We start from the raw sequence: 21,693 nt of genomic DNA on the forward strand, positions 1-21,693 counted from the left end.
AAAATTTCTGGAAATAAAAAGATTATGTAAAAAAATATTAACCGAGAATATGCTTTAGGATATATCTGACAAAAACTTCGATATTAAAAATAATTTATAAACTGTGTGTGTGTGTGTGTGTGCGTGTACAAGATAATATTCACAATGATGTAAATGTATGGTTCCCTTTTTTTACCAAAACATGTCTATTTTTAATTATGTTGATATATTATATTTCCAATTAGTTGATATCACATACTCTAATAAATTTTGAAAGCATGCACACGCGCATATACACATACAATACTCAGTTTAATAATAATTTTATGTTTACCGCAAAAGTTTCAATATAGAATAATACATTGAATTACCGCGCGCGCGCGTATCACATTTTAATAAATTATTATTTTATTGTAATAAATTATTCAATGAATTTGAGAATAGACCCTTCTTAGTAGAATTACTAAAAATATAGTCAATATTTACATCACAATTCGGATACTTTTAACATACACCTTTGTAAATTCCAATTTAAACTTCGATTAAAGTCTATTATTAAAAATATACTTAAAAATACGACTTTATCATTTATTTATTTCATCAAGTTTATTTCACGAAAAACTTCTTGTTTTTAATTTACATTTAAAATAAAATAAATTTTAAATTGACAATGAATCTATTATGACAATGCACGTAAAAGATGTTTACCTTGTATATTTTAATAAAAGATAATATTTATACACACATATGTATTTCGGTATATTCGCGCGCGCGTTAAGCTAAAAGCTCGAAATTCTGAATCACACATTGAAAAGCGTAAGTCGTCGAAACATAAAGAAGCGAAAAGGTACAGGCGGAAAAGTACTTGCCTGAAAAAGGCAAGGTGTTCGTTGCCTGCCAACCTGGTTGCTCGCCCAGCATGCTACTGTACCGTAATCCATTTCCGAGGCTGGTGTGTAGTTCAGTCTGAACCCGCGAAACTGCTCGTACTCTTTCTGACTGTCTTGTACGCCCGACGCCGATACTTGAGAGTAACGCGAGTGTGGAACCTCGACGAGCTCGCCGGAATTATTGAATGTCCAATGGAAAGTCAATGGCGCCGGATGGCTCTCTACGGAACACACTAACGACACGGTCTCCTGTTTCAAAGCGCCAACTACCACTTCGCTCTTGCCTTCCTTGCACACCGGCGCATCTGCAAACAAAGTCGTCGTACTTTACCAACGGTCGCCTTTCTGCGAACAACGATGGGGTAGCGTAAAGTTTGAAGTACAGGGTGATTTATGGCCCGCTTGTCAAGATTAATGTATAACAAAGTGTATGCAAGTCGACGTTCTTCTACCCCGAGAAATTTCATTGTCCGATGATAAGCATAAAAAGCTATTCTGATTAATTTATGTTTCCCCGGGTTGCACTCCGTGCATATAATCGTAAATCAATCAGCATTCCATTCTTGTCGTAGAATAATGCTAACGGCGATTTAAATGGATATTCGACGCTCTGTTTCGTTGCACTATCGCATTGGTGCTCGCGCGCGCTTAATATTCCGGGAGAGATCCGCGAGTGTCAAACGGAAGAAGAAGCAGCTCGACATCGTTCAGCCGGTTGCGCTGTCGATCGATAGTCTAATAGGAAATTCCCTTGACACCGGTATTTGCGATAGGCCATGACATCCGGAAGTCCCACACGGCGAGAGTGATGATTTACGACCGAAGGCTAGGAATCACGGATAGAGAGAGACTGTCTGCTTGCAATTTGATACAGTCTATGCGATACTAAATTAATTGCCAAGATGAGAAGTTAGAGAGATGCTGTGCGTTACAGTACGTACATATCGACATATACCAGCGGAGCAGTCTATTTACTAAAGGATGATATCTTACTTAGATGCTTTGGAATAACGTCCTCGAAGTTTGCGGATTGCTGATAAGAGACAGTAGTAGAGAAATCAGATAGATCTCTTCGTTTAATGCGACGTATTTCGAAGTGAAAATCACTTCGCGAAATGCCACAAGATACTTTCTTGAACACGATAGAAACTGTGTGTGTGTGTGTGTGTGTGTCTTGTTTTTTTAATAAACCAAACGTGTGATCGGGTCGTTTATTTTCTTTATGTGATTTACCTTCCATTCGTAAAAATAATATTTTTATGGAAATTTGTTATTTTATCGTTCTATAACTTGAACAATTTAAGGAAACGTGAGAAACCATTTTATGTATTTGACGCAGGTATATTTGAAATGTTTTTTTTTTTTAAGAAAAGTTACACATATATACACAAAACTTGAACGTCTTAACAATTTTTCATGAATAATCAGACGAATTGTTGGGTCAATGTTTCGTTTACACGTAAAACATTTAATAAATATGTCTTTCTCTCTTCTCGATTCCAACGAAAACGGATTAAGTGTTTCATAATGAATGTTTGGAAGTGGAAGTCGAATTACGTGTGTTTGTTAACTATTCAGTAACCAGCAATCAATGCTCATCTATCTATTATTCCTACGATCAAAATAAGAAGGTTCAGATATAAGTTATATCGTTGAAAATTGTATCAACGCAAAAAAATCTATCAAGTTTCGAGAATAAAAAAATTCTTATAATTCATAAATTTTAATAAATCTATATAATTATAATAGAGGTTTACATCTTGCGATAGAATCTTGCTGCCGTTAATAGAGAGCATGTATGTACATTTTAATTTCTAAGTCTTATTAGATTCAAAGTTATCAAGATTTGAATACACTTCAACACACATGTATAACAATAGATGTTAGCAAACTTCTAAATTTGTGAATCAAATGTGTGTTGACCGGGAAGCTTTCTGTACTTATACGATTTGCATTGCAAACAGTTGAAGTTGTTTGGAGTTGAATCTGTAGATCTTATTACCTCTTATATACTCGTATAAAATAATATTGTAAGAAGACTTATATTTTTTCTTAAACACTCCCGTTCAAATTAAGTGTCGTTTATATACATTTTAATACATTAAAATAAAACTATAATAATTTTTTGTATTTTTATGCATTCAATCACGTATTGTTGATACGAGTGCATGCTATGTTACGTTCTGAAAGAGATAATAAGAAATAAAGGGTTTGAATAAGATGAACGCAAGGGGAAAGCTTCTGCCTGACATGACGCGGCTCGTCACTCGCGATAATATATCCTGACGTGATCACGGATTGTTCCAAGTCCCATGCGAATGCAAAAGATCGACGTCGCCGGCTCGCAGGGGTGGTTTGGAACATCGGGACGGATTCGCGATCTCCTTCAGTTACGTATACCCCGCCGTACGCCTGCTCCGGCCTAGCTTAGCACATTGCCAGCCTGCGTTCACCCACACATGAATATTCAGCTACGCTTTACATACATTGAATATGCAACGCAGTCCTTCCTTCCCTCTTAGGTCATTTACAAGATGCAGATACGCCAGGCTGGCACCAGGGGCACCGACCATTCTAATAGAATAACCCGCGTTCCGTGTTTCACAGAAAACTATACACCCTATCTACCGTGCTCCCCGTTTCCCCCTCCCCCGTCCTCACCTATCATCCTCGATCCTCCCGTCTCGTCCCCGACTTAAACGTCGGGGTTCGTTTCTCATGCGTTCGACAAACGCTCCGCTGTACTTGCCCTCGTGCACACCGCGAAGTTGCTTACCATCGATTAAGTAATTATCGACGGCTCGTAGCAGCGAGAAGGAAATTTGGGAACCGACACCGTTTATGAACGACATACGCTCCAATGCTATTACGGTATTTTGCCCGGGCCAATTTTCGCTCGGGATAATTTGACTATTAATTATACGGAGAACTTGTTAATTACGCCTTCCACTTACACATTATCTGGAGGGACACTGGATTACTGGCCGTCTTTCCCTCGCTGTTCGCGGCAAGACAGGTGTAATCGCCGGCGGAGTAACGAGTCAATCCTTGGAGGACCAGAGAGTGATCGCTCAGGACTACACCCGCTGTAGGACTATTTTTCAACTCTTTGCCCTGAAACCCACGTACAAATTGTCCGTTGCAATAGAATCTGAATTTAATTATACAAGCCCGTGTTCCTTAATTGCAATTATAATGTAATTTGAATGCTCGCGCACTAACAAATGGAAACCGTACTGCAATAAAGAACGCGTGAAGCAGTACACACGCAAGTTATCTAATGGAGAACGAATTACATTTGCATAAAGCGGCGCGGGAAACGAATCGGTGCGGGTGTAGAGTAAAACGCAAATACACCGTGAAACGTTTCTTTGCGCGCGGATATCGTGATGGACACGCGAGTTGTTGTACGTGAATACTTACATCTTTGAACCAGGCGAGCTTGTACACCTTCGGATTTGCTCGCACTATACACTCAAAGTACACGTCGTCACCCTCTTTGATGTCATCCGGATTCAGCGTTTCGCCCATCCTTAAGCTGACCACCGGTTGGTATTGTACGTCAAGCCGCCACTTGTCCTCCAGCGCGCTGTCTGGTATAGCAGGATTTTCCGCGCGGCATGTCAAATATTTACCGTCGTCCTCTATAGTTGGCGTGAATCTGAGGATGCTCAAACTCTGATTGTTCTCGATCGGGTACTGTAATTAAATATGCACATTGATTTCGATATCGGATGCTCCACTGCGTAACTGTGACACGCGAAACCGAAAAATATGAATTGGATTTCGGTATCGATTTTCACAGCATTGCAAACCGACGCAGTTGATTTAGAAATCAAATGTTTCGACATAACGATTCTACGTATTGATTTGAAAATCGAGCATTGTTTTACATAGCGTTGTAACACGGAACTTTGAAGGAAAAATGCCAGGATTTCCGCGAAAGAGATTTTAATTCCCGGTGGAAATTCGGAAAATTTGCGTTGTATTCATAACGTATCCACTTTGCGGAATTAATTGAGATATATAACTTTTACGATATTCAGATTGAAAAGTGGACTGGGCTATCGATCGAATAAACTAATCAGCCCATTAACGAACTCCGCTATCTTTACACGATTCGCACATTTCTCATTTCCCGCGTCGAAAGCGCCATTCCATTTTTCATGGGGCGTCACGCGTTTGCTGCTAATATTAATTTAACATCGTTGGAAGCTGTTAGGCCGAAGTGATGCCGAAATAAAAGAGCGCCGGGGATTAACGGTTTTTTTAAGATTTATGATGCTTAGAGCAACGACGGGAAATGGAGGTCGGAGCGGGTGCGGGTCACATCGCTGACGCTTCCTCTCTCCATCACGGTCCGCGTGTCCCTCCTGCGTCCCTTTCACGATGTCATTTTAATGATAGTGCCATCGGGCATATATATCGGAAAAGCCACGTATCCGCATCAGTATCGCGAATACGATGAATGGAAGTAATGGTTCGTCAGGATGAATGTGGTGCGTCGCTGTCCCTCACTCTCTTATGCACTTCTGCTGATCTATCCTCCCGGATAGCTCGCTCTCCGTCTCTCGTTTTCCTATCTCGCATGCAATTTTTTTTTTTTTGTAAGCTTCGCTGCGTTGTACTTTCCGTGCGCCTCGGTGCGACGCGATCGAATTTCCCGATAAAACCCTCCGGACAGTCCAACACACGGGCATCGATATATCGTACAGGTAGGTTGTACGCGAGCTGACGTTACGGTCGCAACGTCGACCGAACGTTACCAGCATAGTGTTTTTATGCCACGATTTCTAAGAGGATGTAAACTCATTCTCACGTATATATGGAAAAACGTTTAGCTTAATCGAGCTTGCGCAAATAAAATCAACGAACTATTTAATCTGATGGTTCTCGATCATTTTCTCATGTTGCCGTGCAAAAAAATAACGAATCCATGATTCTGAAATACGAGCGGAATACAGCAAAAATAATTTGAAAAATTAATGATTTGAAAAATTAATGATTAAGAATTAATCTATGAGAATAGATATACGGCTTATTTCTTTGCGATTTTACGACAGAATTGTAAGGTCCAAAAATTAAAAAAATGCAGTCTCCTTTACATCTCTGTCGCCATTGTGTGTAGGAACGAGAGAAATTTTCCCACATAAAAATTTGTTCAGCGTTTTCAATTTGTAACGAACTGAAAAAAACCTCACGATGAACAAATGTAGTTATCTACGTAATAGTATGAAAAAATTCATAATACAACTTTTTGAAATATCCCGATGTTATCGTGTATGCGATAATGGTCGTCGCGAGTGCTTCAAACATTTTCGCGAGCAGATCATCATGAAATAATGGCGCAATAAAAACATATGGTATAAGCATAAAATGGTAATGTCGCTCTGTTACCATAGTCACTGTGAAATTCTGACACATGAAAATGCTGAATACTCTTCATCAGCGTAGCTTGTTTAATAGACTTTTATGTATTACTACGCAATATAATAAAATATAATAGAAATGATAAAAATTTCAAACTTTATCTTAATGTATATTCTATGATCTGTGCAGATTTTGAATAAAATAATATGTAATTTTATATTAAGCTATTAAGTTATTAAGAATTTTGATGCAAGGTAAAATTGTATTTCACTACGAAAACTCATGTTATTAGGATCAATTACGTTATATTATGTTGTTTTATTTATAACAATGTATGTGAATGGCGAAATTATCATTTATTGCTTCATTATTGTTAACCAACCGCAGCTATAATATCGATCGGTTTGCATGTCGCTTTAATATCTATGCATAATTATCTTGAATATTGCAACATCATGAATATGCGCTATAGACACTATATCATTTAATGATTACAAAGACACCAATGACTGCTTCATATTTGCTATTCCAATTGTTAAATAACTGCCTGCGATAGTACATTAATTCGGAAGAACTGACAAAAACGACACGACCTTTATTTATTGAATCGATCGACGTGCGGTACATTTTTATGTGAAAAAAAAAACCAGGCTCATGACACACATAACATGAGTTCGTAGAATCTTAAAGTAAGGAGGACAGTTATATTCGCGGAGACGTTTTAAAAATTTAGCGTTCTCAGACATTACTGAAACATTTCGTGCCATAGGCGATGGACATGAGCATCTATGTTGAAAATAAGGAAAGAAAGTTAAGTTTCGAAAGTTTATCAAGCGAAGATCCACTGGATCTCGTTCGCGAACTTCTGTGCTCTCTCTGTCACTGTGGAAGGAGAGTGTCTCGGGGTGTGTCGGGAATCGAGGCGACGGGATGAACGGACGAAAAAGAGACGGAAAAGGGGAGCCGCGCGCGAAAAGTCACCCGCAAGAAAAACGAAATAACTGCATCGTCCTAACTTTTGGGCGAATCGTCGTAAACTGCGGCAAGTTACGGGACGTCGATTTCAAGAATTTTCCCCCGAATTGTGCGGCGCACTTCAGAGATGCTTTCCGCTAACCGTTTTCAGAACTCGAATGTTCGTATCCGGCCAACGTCGCGACAGGAGAGACAACATAAAAACACGCTCAACGCAACTTTCCTGAATTAAAGTACTCGGGAGACGAATCGTGGATCAACTACGCTTTTTCGTAGAATGCATGAGCAATTTTATCGACTCCAATATTGGAATTTAATTCCGAAAAGTGTTTGCAAAATTATATTATCTGAATTCTTAGTAATATCTGCAGTTACCGATGTAATGTTAAAAAATCCGATTAAAATATCTTTTAGCAAATTTGGTGTACCAAACAGACAATTTCACATTATATTAAAGTAACCTAATTCTGAAATAAGAATTAAGTTCACGTTTGAAATATCTACAAAGTAAAGTGGGAAAAAATTGATACCGCAAAGTCTAATACTTCAATTCAGTCACGCTCAATTTTCACATCATTTTATAACAAGAGCATTATAAATTTACTTTCGTCATCAGAAAGTTACGGACTAAGTGTCGGCATTTAACATCCTCAAATAAAGAGCCCGAGAGAGGAACTTTTTATTAAGTAGCCAAGAATGTTTACTCTTTCTTCCGTATTTAAATGACATAGCCTTCTTTAGAATAATGTCTATTTTCGTTTCGCTGTACAACATACGTTTATTTTAATAACATAAAATTTACATGTAATGTATAACAAACTTACGGTCTCAGACTTCTCAAGGATTGGCTTATTTGCTTTCCACCAAGTAATCACCGCGTCTGGCCGTGAACCGCTTGAGCGACATTCCACGTTGTAATTTTTCTCAGCTGAAACTCTCGTTTCCTTCGTCAGGATTTGGACTACCAACGGTTTAACTGCAACAATGAAAAAAAAAATGTAGTTGTTTCCCTGTAATTACGGTATACTACAGAACGTTTTATTTTTCAGGCTGTTTTATTTACGAAAAAAAAAGAGATGCTCCAATTTAATAAGTAGAAAAGCCTATTTTTCGACATAAAACAAAATGCAATTTTCATGCAATGCAGTCGTACACATTTATTATTTGTAGATGTGTTGTGTCATTTAAAAAGACAGATGCTTGCACATATACAATGTAGTGTACATACGTATGTATGTTACAGTATGAAAGATTCTATTGTATTTGTAATTTTCATTTTTCCCTCTTTGTCGTGTCATTTACAAAAGATGCACGTTGAAAAGATATAAAAAATAAAATTATATTGTTAAGCATCGTCTATATATGCATAGTCAAGTTTTTGCTATGGCGAATCTTAATTTAATCAACTTTATTCAGATCGCTACTGTTTCAAAGTTGTGTTTCAAAGTCTACCGAGTGGAATCGTGAAAACGGCTTCCTGTTACTACAAAAGCGGTTGTGCTCAGTTTTGTACCAGGAAAAATCTGGGAATAAGATTAAACGGTCGAAATAACGACAAAACCAGACTATCTAATTCTAGAGGGAGGGGAGAAGCTAGAAAACGTATTTGTAAAGTTACTCCGAAATTTCGTCGCCTGGCAAATTGAATGAGGATGCTTCGCGGCAACAAAAGGAATTATAACAAAAAACAATGTAAACCGTTAAAAAATCGCGATTAAAATTTTTCTTTTTACATGGTGCCGCGATATATTTTTATTATTTAATTCTGGAATCCATGAGAGAGAAAGATGATTTCCAGAAAAAAGTTCACGTACGATCATTTCGTAAAATTTTCAAAAGAACAAGTGTTATTATCTAAGGCAATAAGTCGTTCTTGTCATCCTATCATTTTCATATGTTTTATCCTTTATCTCAATAAAATAAAATTTTAAGAAAATTTTAAAAATTGATGAATAAATTTTAAAGATTTTCGCTATTGAGTACTAAATCTGAAATTAAATACTTTTTCTTTGTACATAAATTTGCTTTTTATCCAAATATCAAAAACCTAACAGGTATGATTGTATCATATTTATCAACAAAGAGATCTAATTCTACAATTACAAAACCGCTTTGAATTTAGAGTGATTACAAGCCTACATATAGCTTAATATATTCACATTTTACCATACCCGTTAGTAGCGAATATTTGATATTCATATCAACTGATATTCATATCGACCAAAAGCGATCGAATTAGCCAATTCGTAATATAACGTTGGTGTCACATGGTCGTCCTCGTAAATTCTAACGCAAGCTTATTCGTCGCCAGGACCAACCACTCACACAACCCCTAATTGCCATTAGTTGGTAGCCACTTCTCTGAAATTGGTTCCTCCGTTTCGCTCTGTACCTTCCTGTCCTGATACACATACGCACTCGCGTTCCTGTCTACGAATAAATTTGATGACCCTAGATTCGCACTTACATAAACTTTTTATTCGTGTAATCAATTTTCGCGGCCACTTATCCGATGATTAGGCATCCATTTAATCAATTTAATATCGTTAATAGCAACTATACGAAATCTAGTAAAAAACTCGCTTTGCTGAAAGTACAACAAAGAATTGATGCAATCTACTTTAAGTAGACGTTCCGGCAGAAGATTAGGTTTCAATTAAAACATGTCGAGAGCGCGATTACGTTTCGAGAGTAGCTTAGTTTTGCGCAAGGTGGGTCTGAAATACGTATGAGAGACCGACGATAGCGATAGCACAGATTGTATCGACGGGAGAGCATCACTCGATGCGCCGGGCATCGCGTGTACGTCGATCGTGATCGCGCCTCACCCGAGGCCCGAGGAGCGAGGAGAAAGGATTGTATCTATTTTCGACGTTCAATTAGAACAAAAGCACGCAAAGCCGGGCGGCGTGCAATTGCTTGGACGAGTAGCGATGTCTGATTCCTGCTACGATATCCGTGGAATCAACCCTTCGACATTGCGGTTCCATTGTCGTTCGTAATTCAGTGATCGCCGACAGCTTTGACAAATTGCTCCACTCTATCAGTCGTGTTAGATATCGTGTTCGCGCGCTTGGCTTTAGTGTTTTCCTGAAGCGGCTTGTTAACTTTTCACACGAAAATTCAGGACGAAAGGGATACGTTCAATAAAAGAATATCCCGAATGGGAACATCCTCAAGCCAATAAAAGAAATCTTGAAGTTCGCATATATTATATCCTTACGTCCGATGAAATGTTATACTAAAATTTAGCATGGGCAATCAACTTTACAACGCTAATATACGAGACAGAGTACGCGCGTCGTTCTTTCCTCGCACTTGCGTAGTATTCCCCCCGGTTTTATCGTTAATCATAATACGCATTCATCAAGTTTTACTCAAGCGCATTATCGAACCGCTGCAGCGGCGCGATGCCATTTGCGTATGCCGGCGAACAAACGTCCGTGAATTAACGCCCGCTACGGGCCGGGCCTTAATGGTTTCACGCGTGTTTACCGTGGCGTTATCGTTTGTTCGAATAATTCCCTACGAGTCGACGCCCCTGGCCGGAGGGCACTTATCAAACCCAGGCGCTCTTCGCACCTTCCCATTTATTTCCAGGCGGTTGAACGGAGCCACCTGCTCCGTCGGAAAGCGCGGCGCGGCACGGCGACCGAAATCAATGCCCGAGAAAGCCGACGAAAAGCGCATTGGCCCGAGTAGAAATCTCCCAGTCTTATCGGGGAACGGAGGTCGAGATAGCTGCCCTGATGAATGACGATGATGTCCCGCGCGTTATGGAAACGCGCCGCGGCTCAACGCGCGCCGGAGGGACCGGATTATTAATTATTATCAAGCGAATAGTTTCCGAACCGCATGACCGCGCACGAATAAACGTCGCGGGCGCGAAGGTGCGTGCTTCGTATGCATGCGTGCGATGTACGCGCGGCCGGACACGAATTAGCGCAATTGCAATTGGCGAAGTATATAGCGAGCCGTTTATCACATTGATGCCGACTTTAATTCTTAACCGACGGCACGAATTGCCGGGCGCTGCGCGGAACGCGCGCCCGCTGTTTCTTTCACCCTCGCAAAAAATTTATGAACAAAGCGCATTTGCATGCCACGGCACAGACACTCCGGACCACTCCGAAAGCTTTCGTCACGCCAGCCGCGTCACGCGTTTCGTGCTCGCTCACTTATTTTTCACATTCTCGCCGATCGAATCTTGCTACAACACAGCGCGATACCGTTGTGAAATGTCACGACACTACAAGAGCTTTAGCCTCTAATTTATCTGCTGTTATGTAACAAAATCTGAAATTAATTTTTTTTTTATTTTTTTTTAATTGAAAAAGTTATTACAAACTTATGTCCTTAATCTTTAAGAGGGACGGAATCTCATTCCATCAATCTCACTCAATCGAGATAAACTTCGAATGCGAAGAGTTAAATCTTGATGAAGGGGATAATTTATTGTTTCAAAGGCATTTAATAGGGTCATTAAAATTTCAAGGTGATTTATGTGACAGCAATTAAGAACGAATTGATACACATTCGAACGGACGGGAGCGTGGACACGCATGCTTATCATTATTTGTTCTGTTGAGCGGATTCGGCACGCATCGTATGAATTAATAGGCATTACCCATGGGAGTATACGAAATTATTCGCATACAAGAGTATGTTCGCGTCTACTAGTTACATATACTCTCTGATTATTTATGCTTGATATAGGATTAGTTGTTCGTGCAAACTACTCTCGTGCATAACTATCAAATGCATTTCCTTCGAACAATCTGAATTGTAATTTGTACACAGAAATAAAACCACATCCATTTTTACGTGCTAACTGTAAAAATTATGATTATGACTTTGAAGTTAGAATTGTGCTTAAAAGAAATTATTATTTCTAGTAGAAATAAGAAACTAGAATTTCTTTTTAAGCGAGCAAAAAGCGAAACTCCTACGACAGAGTTTCATTTCCTCTTTGAAAATATTCTCACAGTTCAGTCAAACGTAAGAATGTAGATTATTATGGCGCAGACGTGTGCGATTGATCAATGAAGGATACCGTTATAGTCGTGTGTGTTATTGAATATGGTTAGCGTGCGTTTGCAACGTGTATCGCGAATTGCCCAGTTAATCCGCGCGCGGGGTTTTACGACGTAAGGTTGCCAGGGGGCGTGCGCGCGCGCGCGCGAGCAACGTGTGATCGGCGAGATCAATCGGAATTAGCGCCCTCGAATTAACGCCTCTTGCTGCTCCGTCAGGCACTAATGCTTTTACGCGTGTTTACATTAACGTTATCGCCGCCGGTTCGAATAGTTTCTTCCGCTCGGCTCTGCCGTTCCCGCCTGTCTAGCACGACGTACGTTACTGGGTCATTAAGAATCAAACTCCCTCTCCAGCCGCGCCGGCACTTACTCCACGATATCTTAGCCACCTTCTTACCTCGCCGCGCACACGCATTCACCCATCCACCCGCGCGCGAGTGAGGCACTCATACGCGAGTGATTAACGCGCCTATAGACGTGCACGCACACGCGTGTGTTGTTCGTCTCACGTCTATCGACCGCGCGACGCCAGCAACCTGCAACGCTCGCCCCGAACGCGGGCGCGCTGTCGCACGCCAAGTGCTCACGAGGAAACACGGAATCGAAGCTGCGGACCAGGAGGCACGCGATTCACTGATCCGTCTTGCGAGAGGCGTTACCGTTATCTTCATCGGCCAATCTCGTCCGGACGACTAATAGGTTCAGCACGTGAATACCTTGGCCCAGCTATAGGGTTACGTGAAAAGGCCTTCGGTGCATGTACCCTGTGACCGTTGAGGCGATTTGCCACTGTACGACGTGCCTACGATACGAGGACCTGCCTAAAACGCGGGCGCAACCACGGAAGCGAAGGGAAACGCCAATTTACATCGGTCTCTCCATCGATTGTTCTCCCGAATTCGTTTCCTTCGGGCAGCGTCAGATTCTGCCGGTGGATATGCCGTTTTGATACACGCTGCTGTGTGATCCTGAAGGTCGTAAACCGGCGAAGATAACGCGACAAACGAGGCTTGTCAGTATAACTTATAATCCACCCGCTTACACCAGTGTTGCACTAACGCGTCAAGGGTCAACGACTTTATTTCACAAAAGTGGCGACACTTGTCGCTTCCTACCGGAGTAATGAACGACCATTCAGGAAGATACCCCTAGATAGGGAAATATAGGTGAAACGCGGTTAAATGCTTTTTCTTTCGCGAAATACGCGCGTCAACTTGTCGCTAGTTCCATGTCTACCTCGACGCGCAAATGGAGAACTCTCGTAGCTCGTTATGCACGCGATAATTGCGTACTTACATTAATGATTACATGGAACTACGTGTGCGCAACACTTTACGTCCACTGGGCACGTTTACGTTTAACGGCTGTGCGCTATATACAACAAAATGTTGGAAAAAGTAAACAACAATTTGTTACATTCCACCACGAAATGATTAGCGGGAGTAAAAATGTAAAGTAAAAACGATACCTTTCTAATGATACACGTATAAAACGCGATTCCGTAATTTGACGCTACGTCATCTCGAAACGTCGATGTATTGGTTTATAAAGTGCTTAGTAACAATGCTAACAAGTTTTATCTACGATCTTTTTTTCCGGCTTTGAGATAATTTTTTCTCTTAGGGCAAATTGGGCCTGGCTATGACGCCCATTTGATAGATTGCGCTTCCCGTAAAAACATGTTTAAGAAACTGTATTGCACGAGCATGCAACATTATAGAGATTGACAAAGTAGGTCGCGTAAGTAGAACTTTCTTGATCGTCATTCGCGGTTATGGGCGTGCATTAAGGTAATCGGGAATTCGTTTTAAGCATCACCAGGAAGGGCCTTCATCTTTTTTTTTTATGCGCGAAATGATCGACACGCTGACTCAGCGCTAATCCTCGCTTATGACCTATTACAGGATGGAAAGCTCTTTCGACACTCTTCTATTTATGTAAGACACTATTTCGAACGCGCTATTTGCGCTAACGCAATCCACCGACTTCGTAACGCCGGATCGAAATTACGAACGCCGCCGAATGCTATTTTTATGCGACGGGCGTATCCATTAATGTCACTATGAACGTTAAATGTCGCGTTGTCATAACATTACAAGTTAGAATTACACTGTTACGACAACTTGCGTAAATTTAGTTTAGTTCGCTCGTGAAATTGGCTCGTGTACGAACTCGAGAAAACTCGAGAAAGGTAGAACGAAAACAAGCAATCATCATGCAGTTTCGCAATAAACAGCACAACAAATTATGAAAAAGATAGATTAGGATCGTCAACGACTTACGATTTATTTCGAGGACGAATAAATTGACTTTCGGTGGCACCAAGTTCGTGTTGCTGGCCTGACAGATCAGCCTCGCCTGGAGGTGTTGTCGCCCAATTTTCGGAAACGCCAAGTGGTTAATCGTTAACCCGTTCTGGGTATCGTAGTGAGAGGACTCGTCTATCACGATATTGTCGAGATACCACGTCAGCTTCGGGGGTGGCTTGCCGCCACGGGCCTGGCAAATCAGGTTCACGTCGCTCCCCTCGTTGTACCGCTGCTCGACGCCCCAAACGGCCTTCGTCGCCCCATCCAATATTACCGGCTTCGACGGAGGCACTGTGCGAATAGCATGCGTCGTTAGAATCCAACGGGGATGTTAATCGATCATTCGTCTAGCGAAATGACAGTCAGCAGCGCGAGAGATGCGTATGCGGTCGATGCGGTGGAATCCGGCAGAACTTTGGCGTTATAGCAGAATTAACTGTTATAATAGCCGCAAAACAGGTCGTAGTTACGAAGTATATTACCGCGGCAGCTCCCAGTTTGCGAGGCAAACCGCGGCTTACGCCGAGATTAATTTATGCGCCGGAAAGTGCCGAGTTCGTAAGTCAACGTTCACGACGAGATGTATCGAGAGCAAATGTATATATTCTAAACCCCCGTACGCGCGTCAACTTTCTCATATGTCGCGCGACGAATTGAACGATTATAATCCCAACGTTAAATTACATTATATAAAAGCAATCTTGGAAAGCCCCGAGCACGACGGTGCTTCTTGCTTCGATACTTGACGCGACCTCCATTACCGCGCTCTGATCAAAAGGACCGACTTTAATTGTTGCGTGATCACTGGTTGATTGAGTTTCACCGGGATACAATGAGCTCACCTATAACGGTTAAGTTCATCCTTTGTTTCCGCGTCGGCGAGTTTCTGAAGTCCACCCGGCACCGGTAGATCCCCTCATCGGTGCTCTCCAGCCGATCGATGCTGAGGTGAGCCGGATTCGTCGCCGTGACGAAAAAAGCTCTTGGTCCCAATGCCGTGGGCGACGACCAAAAACGGGCGTTGCTGTATTGCCGGCCGCGAACGTCAAAGCTGCAACAATCGATTAGCCTCTCTCTGTAGTAACGATCCCGTACGTTTGGTGATTGTTATGAGATATGAGCGCATTACGAGTGTATTTAACGATACGTGCTGTATCATTAATTATTGATGCTTAAATTATATAATATAGAATTTCAGCATTTTTCGCTAATAGGCGTAGAATACTAGAACGATTCCGATGGAATACACGTCTCGTAACAAGAGTCAGTTATCGCTAATAATTACCGTTTTGCTCGTTATTCATGTACCAAAAACTGTACCGATTTAATTACATAATTTGTCATGTAATTGCAGCGTATCTGCAATTGAGATAGCATACTGCCGTCGTTATTAAAAGCTTGTCATGATTGAATTGATTTACAGGATAAATAACGAGCGTTACATTCCTGACCACTTGTGATCGAAAATACAACATTCGTTCCAAGGTTTCTCGTCAATTATAAAATTAAATATTTTAAATTAATTATCTATAAAATAAAAGTTTCCGATCGATAAAATTATAATTAGCACGATTTGCCCTACTGTAATTTTCTGTAACCGTGTATTATATTAAATAGCTGACGTGTGAAAATCTCACAAAATTGCTATACCATTTTCTTATCCCATTACATGACAAAAGCTTTAGGGACGGACGGTAAAATTAACGAACCTGGATAATAGACTAAAAGATTAAATTCGGAACATTACGTTCGTCGTCCGTGCCCGACGCTTGCACGTGGCCCGCCCTACCGCTGCGCAGCAGCTACCCTGAAGAATCGTTCGCGGAATTACGATTCAAGATTGGTGGTTGGACAGACGTGTCTACGTACGAAATCGCATGGGAGCCGTTTCCAGTGCGTGATTGCTTATTAAGCATCCGTAGAGAGCAAGAATAGGAGCAAAGGGAGACGGATTAGACTGATGGTCGGGGATAAGAGAACTCGCGCGAGACAGAAAGAAAAGAGGTACCCTGGAGGGGAGAGGGGAAAGGATAGAGCCCTCCACGGCTCCTCTCGCGAGCGACTAAAAGTTAAATTGCGTTCCGCGACTGCACGGGAGTTCGGATTTTCGCTCGTGACTGAGTAGTCCCAAAGCTATCCCGCTCTCACGCTTGCTTCCGCGGCATTGACGTTGAAATACGATTTAATTCTTCCACTTCGCACTTCCAGTGGACGAGGGGGGGCCGCTTCCGTGACGCGAGACCGACGCTACTCGCTCGTCCGTCTGCCCGCCTCGTTGTAGACAGGGCGATGGGAGGAAGGCAGACCTCGAAGTGAGGTCGAGCACAGGTTCCACGAGCCGTCGCGTCGCCCAGCACGAGAACGACCCGCGGATATAACACGTTCGACCGACTTTTCTCACGCGCGATAACCCTGAAAAGCGATTTTCCCATATCGGTCTTCTGACTGCAACTCCGGCGTTCATCGGGCGGCGGAACGACTCTCGAGATCGATCGGTCGCCTGCCTACTCACCCGGCTCGTCGATCACGACCTGAGAGGCTGATTCGCCGAGACTTTCCGGAAAGGCATCGCCTACAGCCGTTTCTTCGTTATCTCGGGAGATTGCAGAGTGTAGATGAACTTGCGCCGCTCTTTTTATAGTTCGCGATATCTACTTGTGTACATGAGATAGCGCGCATTATATACTGAAACGCCGAGTGTAGCGGACGTGTATGATCTTAATTAATCATCGCTCCGTGTAGGAAATTAATTTCGTTTATTTCTATTCTCTTATTATATCGTAACTTGGCTCTCTGATAAAAATAATATCAACTTCCGACGACTTGTTACGATGACATCCTAAGCAACTTTTGAGATCTGTGCAAGCAAATGCGTCTTTCATCATACCTTTTACTTGGCTACTGTATTCTGTACTAGCTACTCACTAAAAAAATCGATCGCTTTCAAGTCTCACGCGAGGGAAGAAATTCACCAGGTCGCTCCGATGGTTTTAAGTGTCTTGAAACTTTCCTAAGAGAGAACGTAGAATGGAATCGAGTGGATTCGATTTTGCAGAGTGTTATCTATTAAGGTAAAATGCAAAGGTTGTCCGAGAGATTGTAAATATTATCGAGCGTTTTGTTCGATCAAGATGCTGAGTGTTCAATATTACAGAGTAATATTGAAACTCAAAGATCTAGAGCTACGATCGCGAACAAATATTCATATCATGAAGAATGCAGTCAATCGTTTAAGCGCTCCGTTCAGTGCTTTCCTTCTCTTTCAAGTAAATGAAAAACTGAATCAACTCCGTACCAATGCAGATAACCGAGGAGAGATTCAATCATCCTCAAGGATCATGGCGGTTTCCGTTGAATCGATAAAATTAACCAAAGGGAAAGAAAAGAACCGCTCGTTCCTCTTGATTGAATAAGTTAAAGGGCGAGAAAATCTTGATGAGACGACCGTGCACATCCCGGCCATGAGTTACCCCTATCACGAACGAAGCATTGAATGCATATGCAAGGAGGAATACTTAGAAGAGAACTATGCGGCGATCATGCTCACGTAGCCTTGCAGTTTCCTTTCCTTAACTGTCTGGCGTACGTACGATAAGCGTACACGATGTCACGCAATAAATATTTTACTGCGAGAGGTCCCGTGAAGGTAAGGGCGATGTTAGGAGAGGGTTACGCCAGTGAGGGCAAGGAAGGGACGTTTTAGTACGGCAGCCGCCTTTAAATTTAAAGTTCCTCGTCGCGGCGAGGATTAAACTGACTTTACAACAAGCGCGACGATCTCGCTCCCCCGCCGCCCTGGTGTCGCTTCGCATACCCCAACCGCCGCCCTTCCACCCCGAGACGATGCATCACCATCCTCGTCCTACACATATCTTACACCTTATTACATTTCTTAAATATGACCCACCGGATACTAACGTCGGGGCTCCCCCCTAGTCGCGGCACTCTCCTACCCGACGACTCGGCGGCTTGTGCCGACCGCCATTCTATATGCAAAATTTCACGGGCCGCGGAAGCGAAACGGCGACCCGAGTACCGAATGAACTCCTCTGTGGAAAATAACGCGAGAAATTTCCAGGCTTGAGTACTTGAACTCATTTCTTTTCGATTTCCTCGAGAAAGTGCGCTTTATAAATGATATGAATGACTCTTACGTTCGAGAAGTTTTTCTCGAATGCATTTCGTTCTAGCACATTGAGATTTTATAAGGCTCAAAGAAAAGTATCTTTGCACGCGCAAATTTAAAAAATTGTTGCGATACAAAAGTAGAATTTAAGACCTTCGAGAGGCAATCGGTGATTTTTAGGATTCCGCAGATATCTTACCTGTAAATCGGTAATTCGTTTCTGCCTTCCTTGTACCACAACACCATGCTGATTTCGTCATGATTGGTGGAACGAATGTCACAAGGAAGCTGCACCTTGTTCCCAAGTACTCCGTCAATGGCAACAATTGGTACTGCAACAAAGAGAAAGATAAACTTAAAATACATTTGTTGTTCTGATTTGATCAATAGAAATTCCGTATCATCCTTAAATGAAATGTTACGGTTAAACTCGCGCAATTTAATCCGAAATTACGTTCGAGAATGTTATAAATTTTATGACTGTTTTCTTTTTTTTTTATGGCAGAGACTAACGGGCAGCTTAATCCGCAAAAACCTAACCAATACTTAAGCTCTTAACAAGGTCTCTACAACACAAAATGTTACCAACGCGCAGGTAAAACGTTGGTACAATGCGGTTTTCATAGACAGAAAACATCAGGATTAAATCTCATTACACGAGAATTTAGCGGTGATGTACACGCTGACGGTTAAAGGCGAGGTCGTATCCGAGCTTAAGTCCCGCCATTCTCGTCTCTGATGGGATAGACAGCGGTTAACGGTGGTTTGATGTCGCTGCGGTTTTGTCTGCTCGATTAGATTTACATGTAGATGGAGATATCGCGTTTTAATGAGCTGTCTCCCTTCCCTTCTTTTTCTTCCTCTTTTCTCCCTTTCTCTCTCGCTCGTCCCTGTGTGACAGTGATGCTGAGGCTATCTTTCCACGACGGCGCGTTCCCTGACGTCTCATCGGACTTCTCGATCGCTTCTCGAGAAGAAGCGTCGTGTCCCGGGAGCGATCGCTCCCAAGGACCCCATCGATCACCACGCTAGTATTTCGTTGCTCGACGTCTGATCGCAACAGGGCCAATCTCAAAGTCCACGAATTTTCGTCCCGTACTATAAAGTGCTGACACTTCTACAGGGAACGGGGGAAAGAGGGCTAGAGTAGCCAAGAAAACGGATCTCCGGTCTGGCGGTGACACGTTCGCAGGCACGCGCGCGCGCGCGCGCGCTACTCTCTTCACTTCGAAATCTGCGAAGATATTACGTGAACGTGCAAAGTGTTTGCCGAAGGATCCGGAGCAATCGTGCTGAACGCTCTGAATCTGAAATTAGAATACCAGCTGACTTTCGGCAGGGTGGTAGGTCGATATGAGAAACGCGATAAACAAACATAGTAGTCGTTCTATCTCGACTCTTGGTAGTGTTATGAAATGCTTTTCCGTGTATATTAACAAATGGAAGTGTGAAACGTTATTGTTATCACATGTTAATATATCAATGCTATTAATACATTAACATGTACTTTATATGTAATATCTTGTTAACTTGAATTAATATTAAACAAGTATATATATATTGTTTAATTTCTCAACTTCTCTTTGATTTTCACTTATTCCACGTTTCAATATTATAAAGAAACATTCAAAGATATACTAATTTAAAATGTCGATTTATTATCTCGATTATTGACATGCATAATACGACTTAACGCGACGTTTATAAATTGTATGCGATTGTGTTTCACGCAATCAAGATATCTTCTTTCTTATGGGAAACAATTCTACGGATCGTAAAGCGGGCACATTCTTTCGATCTCATTTAATCCCAGGAGAAGTTTCGAAGCAGTCCGGAAGGAAACTCGAGGAAGCTCCGCGCAAACTTGCGGAACGTCCACGGGCGTGACAAGCGCCGCACGCGAAACAATTTCATTTATCACAAGAAAAATAGCGGTTTAACTCCACGAATGGGCGTATCATACATTTTCCGCGAGTTCGAGGGGACGGGAAGGGACGGGCGAGAGAATGGAAGACACAGAGGGCGGGTCGTTTTCTCCCTCGTCGTCGTCGTAGTCAGCAAGACTAGAGGGACGTGGACGCGAGTGTATTAACGTACATGACGCTTCCGGCGCTAAGTCGTCATAGTCCCTCAACGGTAGTCACTGCTAGCACTTGAAGAAAATACCGGACGATTTGGAGAAAATACGACGATTATGTGCCACATTCGGGGCCATCTCGAATCGCGACAGGATGAAAAGCACGGGGTTCCGAATAACTCGCGCGTGCACGTTGTTGACGCAAAAAATTTGCATCGCGGATGAGGCTACCGATACGCCACCGTCACGAGAGCCACGGGCGGAAAATTATTACCGGACTAATTGGTAGAACCCGCGGCGGAAATTGCCCGTGGCGCGGATAACCGTGGTGCCGCCGCATTAAAGTTCGCAACGCCGCCGTCACTACCCTGGAATACACGATTGCCTCGTAAAGATAATTCCGAATGTTTTTCCCGGCGGCGGCGCGCGCGGCATGTCGATCGATGAACACCGCGCTCGTTGAATCCGCGTAATGTCTATTTTTCGCGAAAGAACGCGAACGCAAATCTCTATCGGCGCGCGCGATCTCTCGCTCGTTAATGCGATCATTATTACGAGCAACGAGAATCCTTTTCATTCTGACGCATGCTTAACGACAGCCCTCTCCGTCGGCGTTTCTTACGAACTCCGCATTGCTTACGAAACAGATACTTAACTCGTGGCGTGTATCAAATGTCACGATGAATCCTAAACGCCCACGTCGTTCCCGGTAGAGATCGTTAGAGGCAGTCGTAGGGTTAATAAATAATCCATCTACGTGGAAAACGAATCCATCAACGGTTACTCCCGTTAACTACGCGGTTGAGGGTAACATCAAACGTACGCAAGCACACGCCCTGGGTCTATCCTTCCTTTACCGAGCGGGGAAACCATAAATAAGTAATCTTGCCGTTTCCACGAATGCGCGGGAGGGCCCTGAATCTCGAAGATG

At 42.4% G+C, this 21,693-nt stretch overlaps 1 protein-coding gene across 3 annotated transcripts in view; it reads right to left on the reverse strand.

Moving 5' to 3' along the window:
* Nucleotides 1-21,693, reverse strand: part of LOC105834722 (hemicentin-2) — a 118,391-nt gene that overhangs the window by 15,695 nt on the left and 81,003 nt on the right. For all 3 annotated transcript variants that reach the window (XM_028194917.2, XM_036289271.1, XM_012677398.3), the window contains 7 exons: nucleotides 18,885-19,017; nucleotides 15,402-15,610; nucleotides 14,533-14,850; nucleotides 8,039-8,190; nucleotides 4,293-4,568; nucleotides 3,824-3,983; nucleotides 849-1,174 (listed from right to left, as the gene is read on the reverse strand). In XM_028194917.2, the coding sequence (XP_028050718.1) occupies nucleotides 849-1,174; nucleotides 3,824-3,983; nucleotides 4,293-4,568; nucleotides 8,039-8,190; nucleotides 14,533-14,850; nucleotides 15,402-15,610; nucleotides 18,885-18,931 (1,488 nt within the window). In that variant the 5' untranslated portion in view covers nucleotides 18,932-19,017. The remainder of the gene's footprint in view (nucleotides 1-848; nucleotides 1,175-3,823; nucleotides 3,984-4,292; nucleotides 4,569-8,038; nucleotides 8,191-14,532; nucleotides 14,851-15,401; nucleotides 15,611-18,884; nucleotides 19,018-21,693) is intronic.

The sequence above is a fragment of the Monomorium pharaonis genome, chromosome 7, assembly GCF_013373865.1.
Source record: "Monomorium pharaonis isolate MP-MQ-018 chromosome 7, ASM1337386v2, whole genome shotgun sequence".
Classification (NCBI taxonomy): Eukaryota; Metazoa; Arthropoda; class Insecta; order Hymenoptera; family Formicidae; genus Monomorium; species Monomorium pharaonis.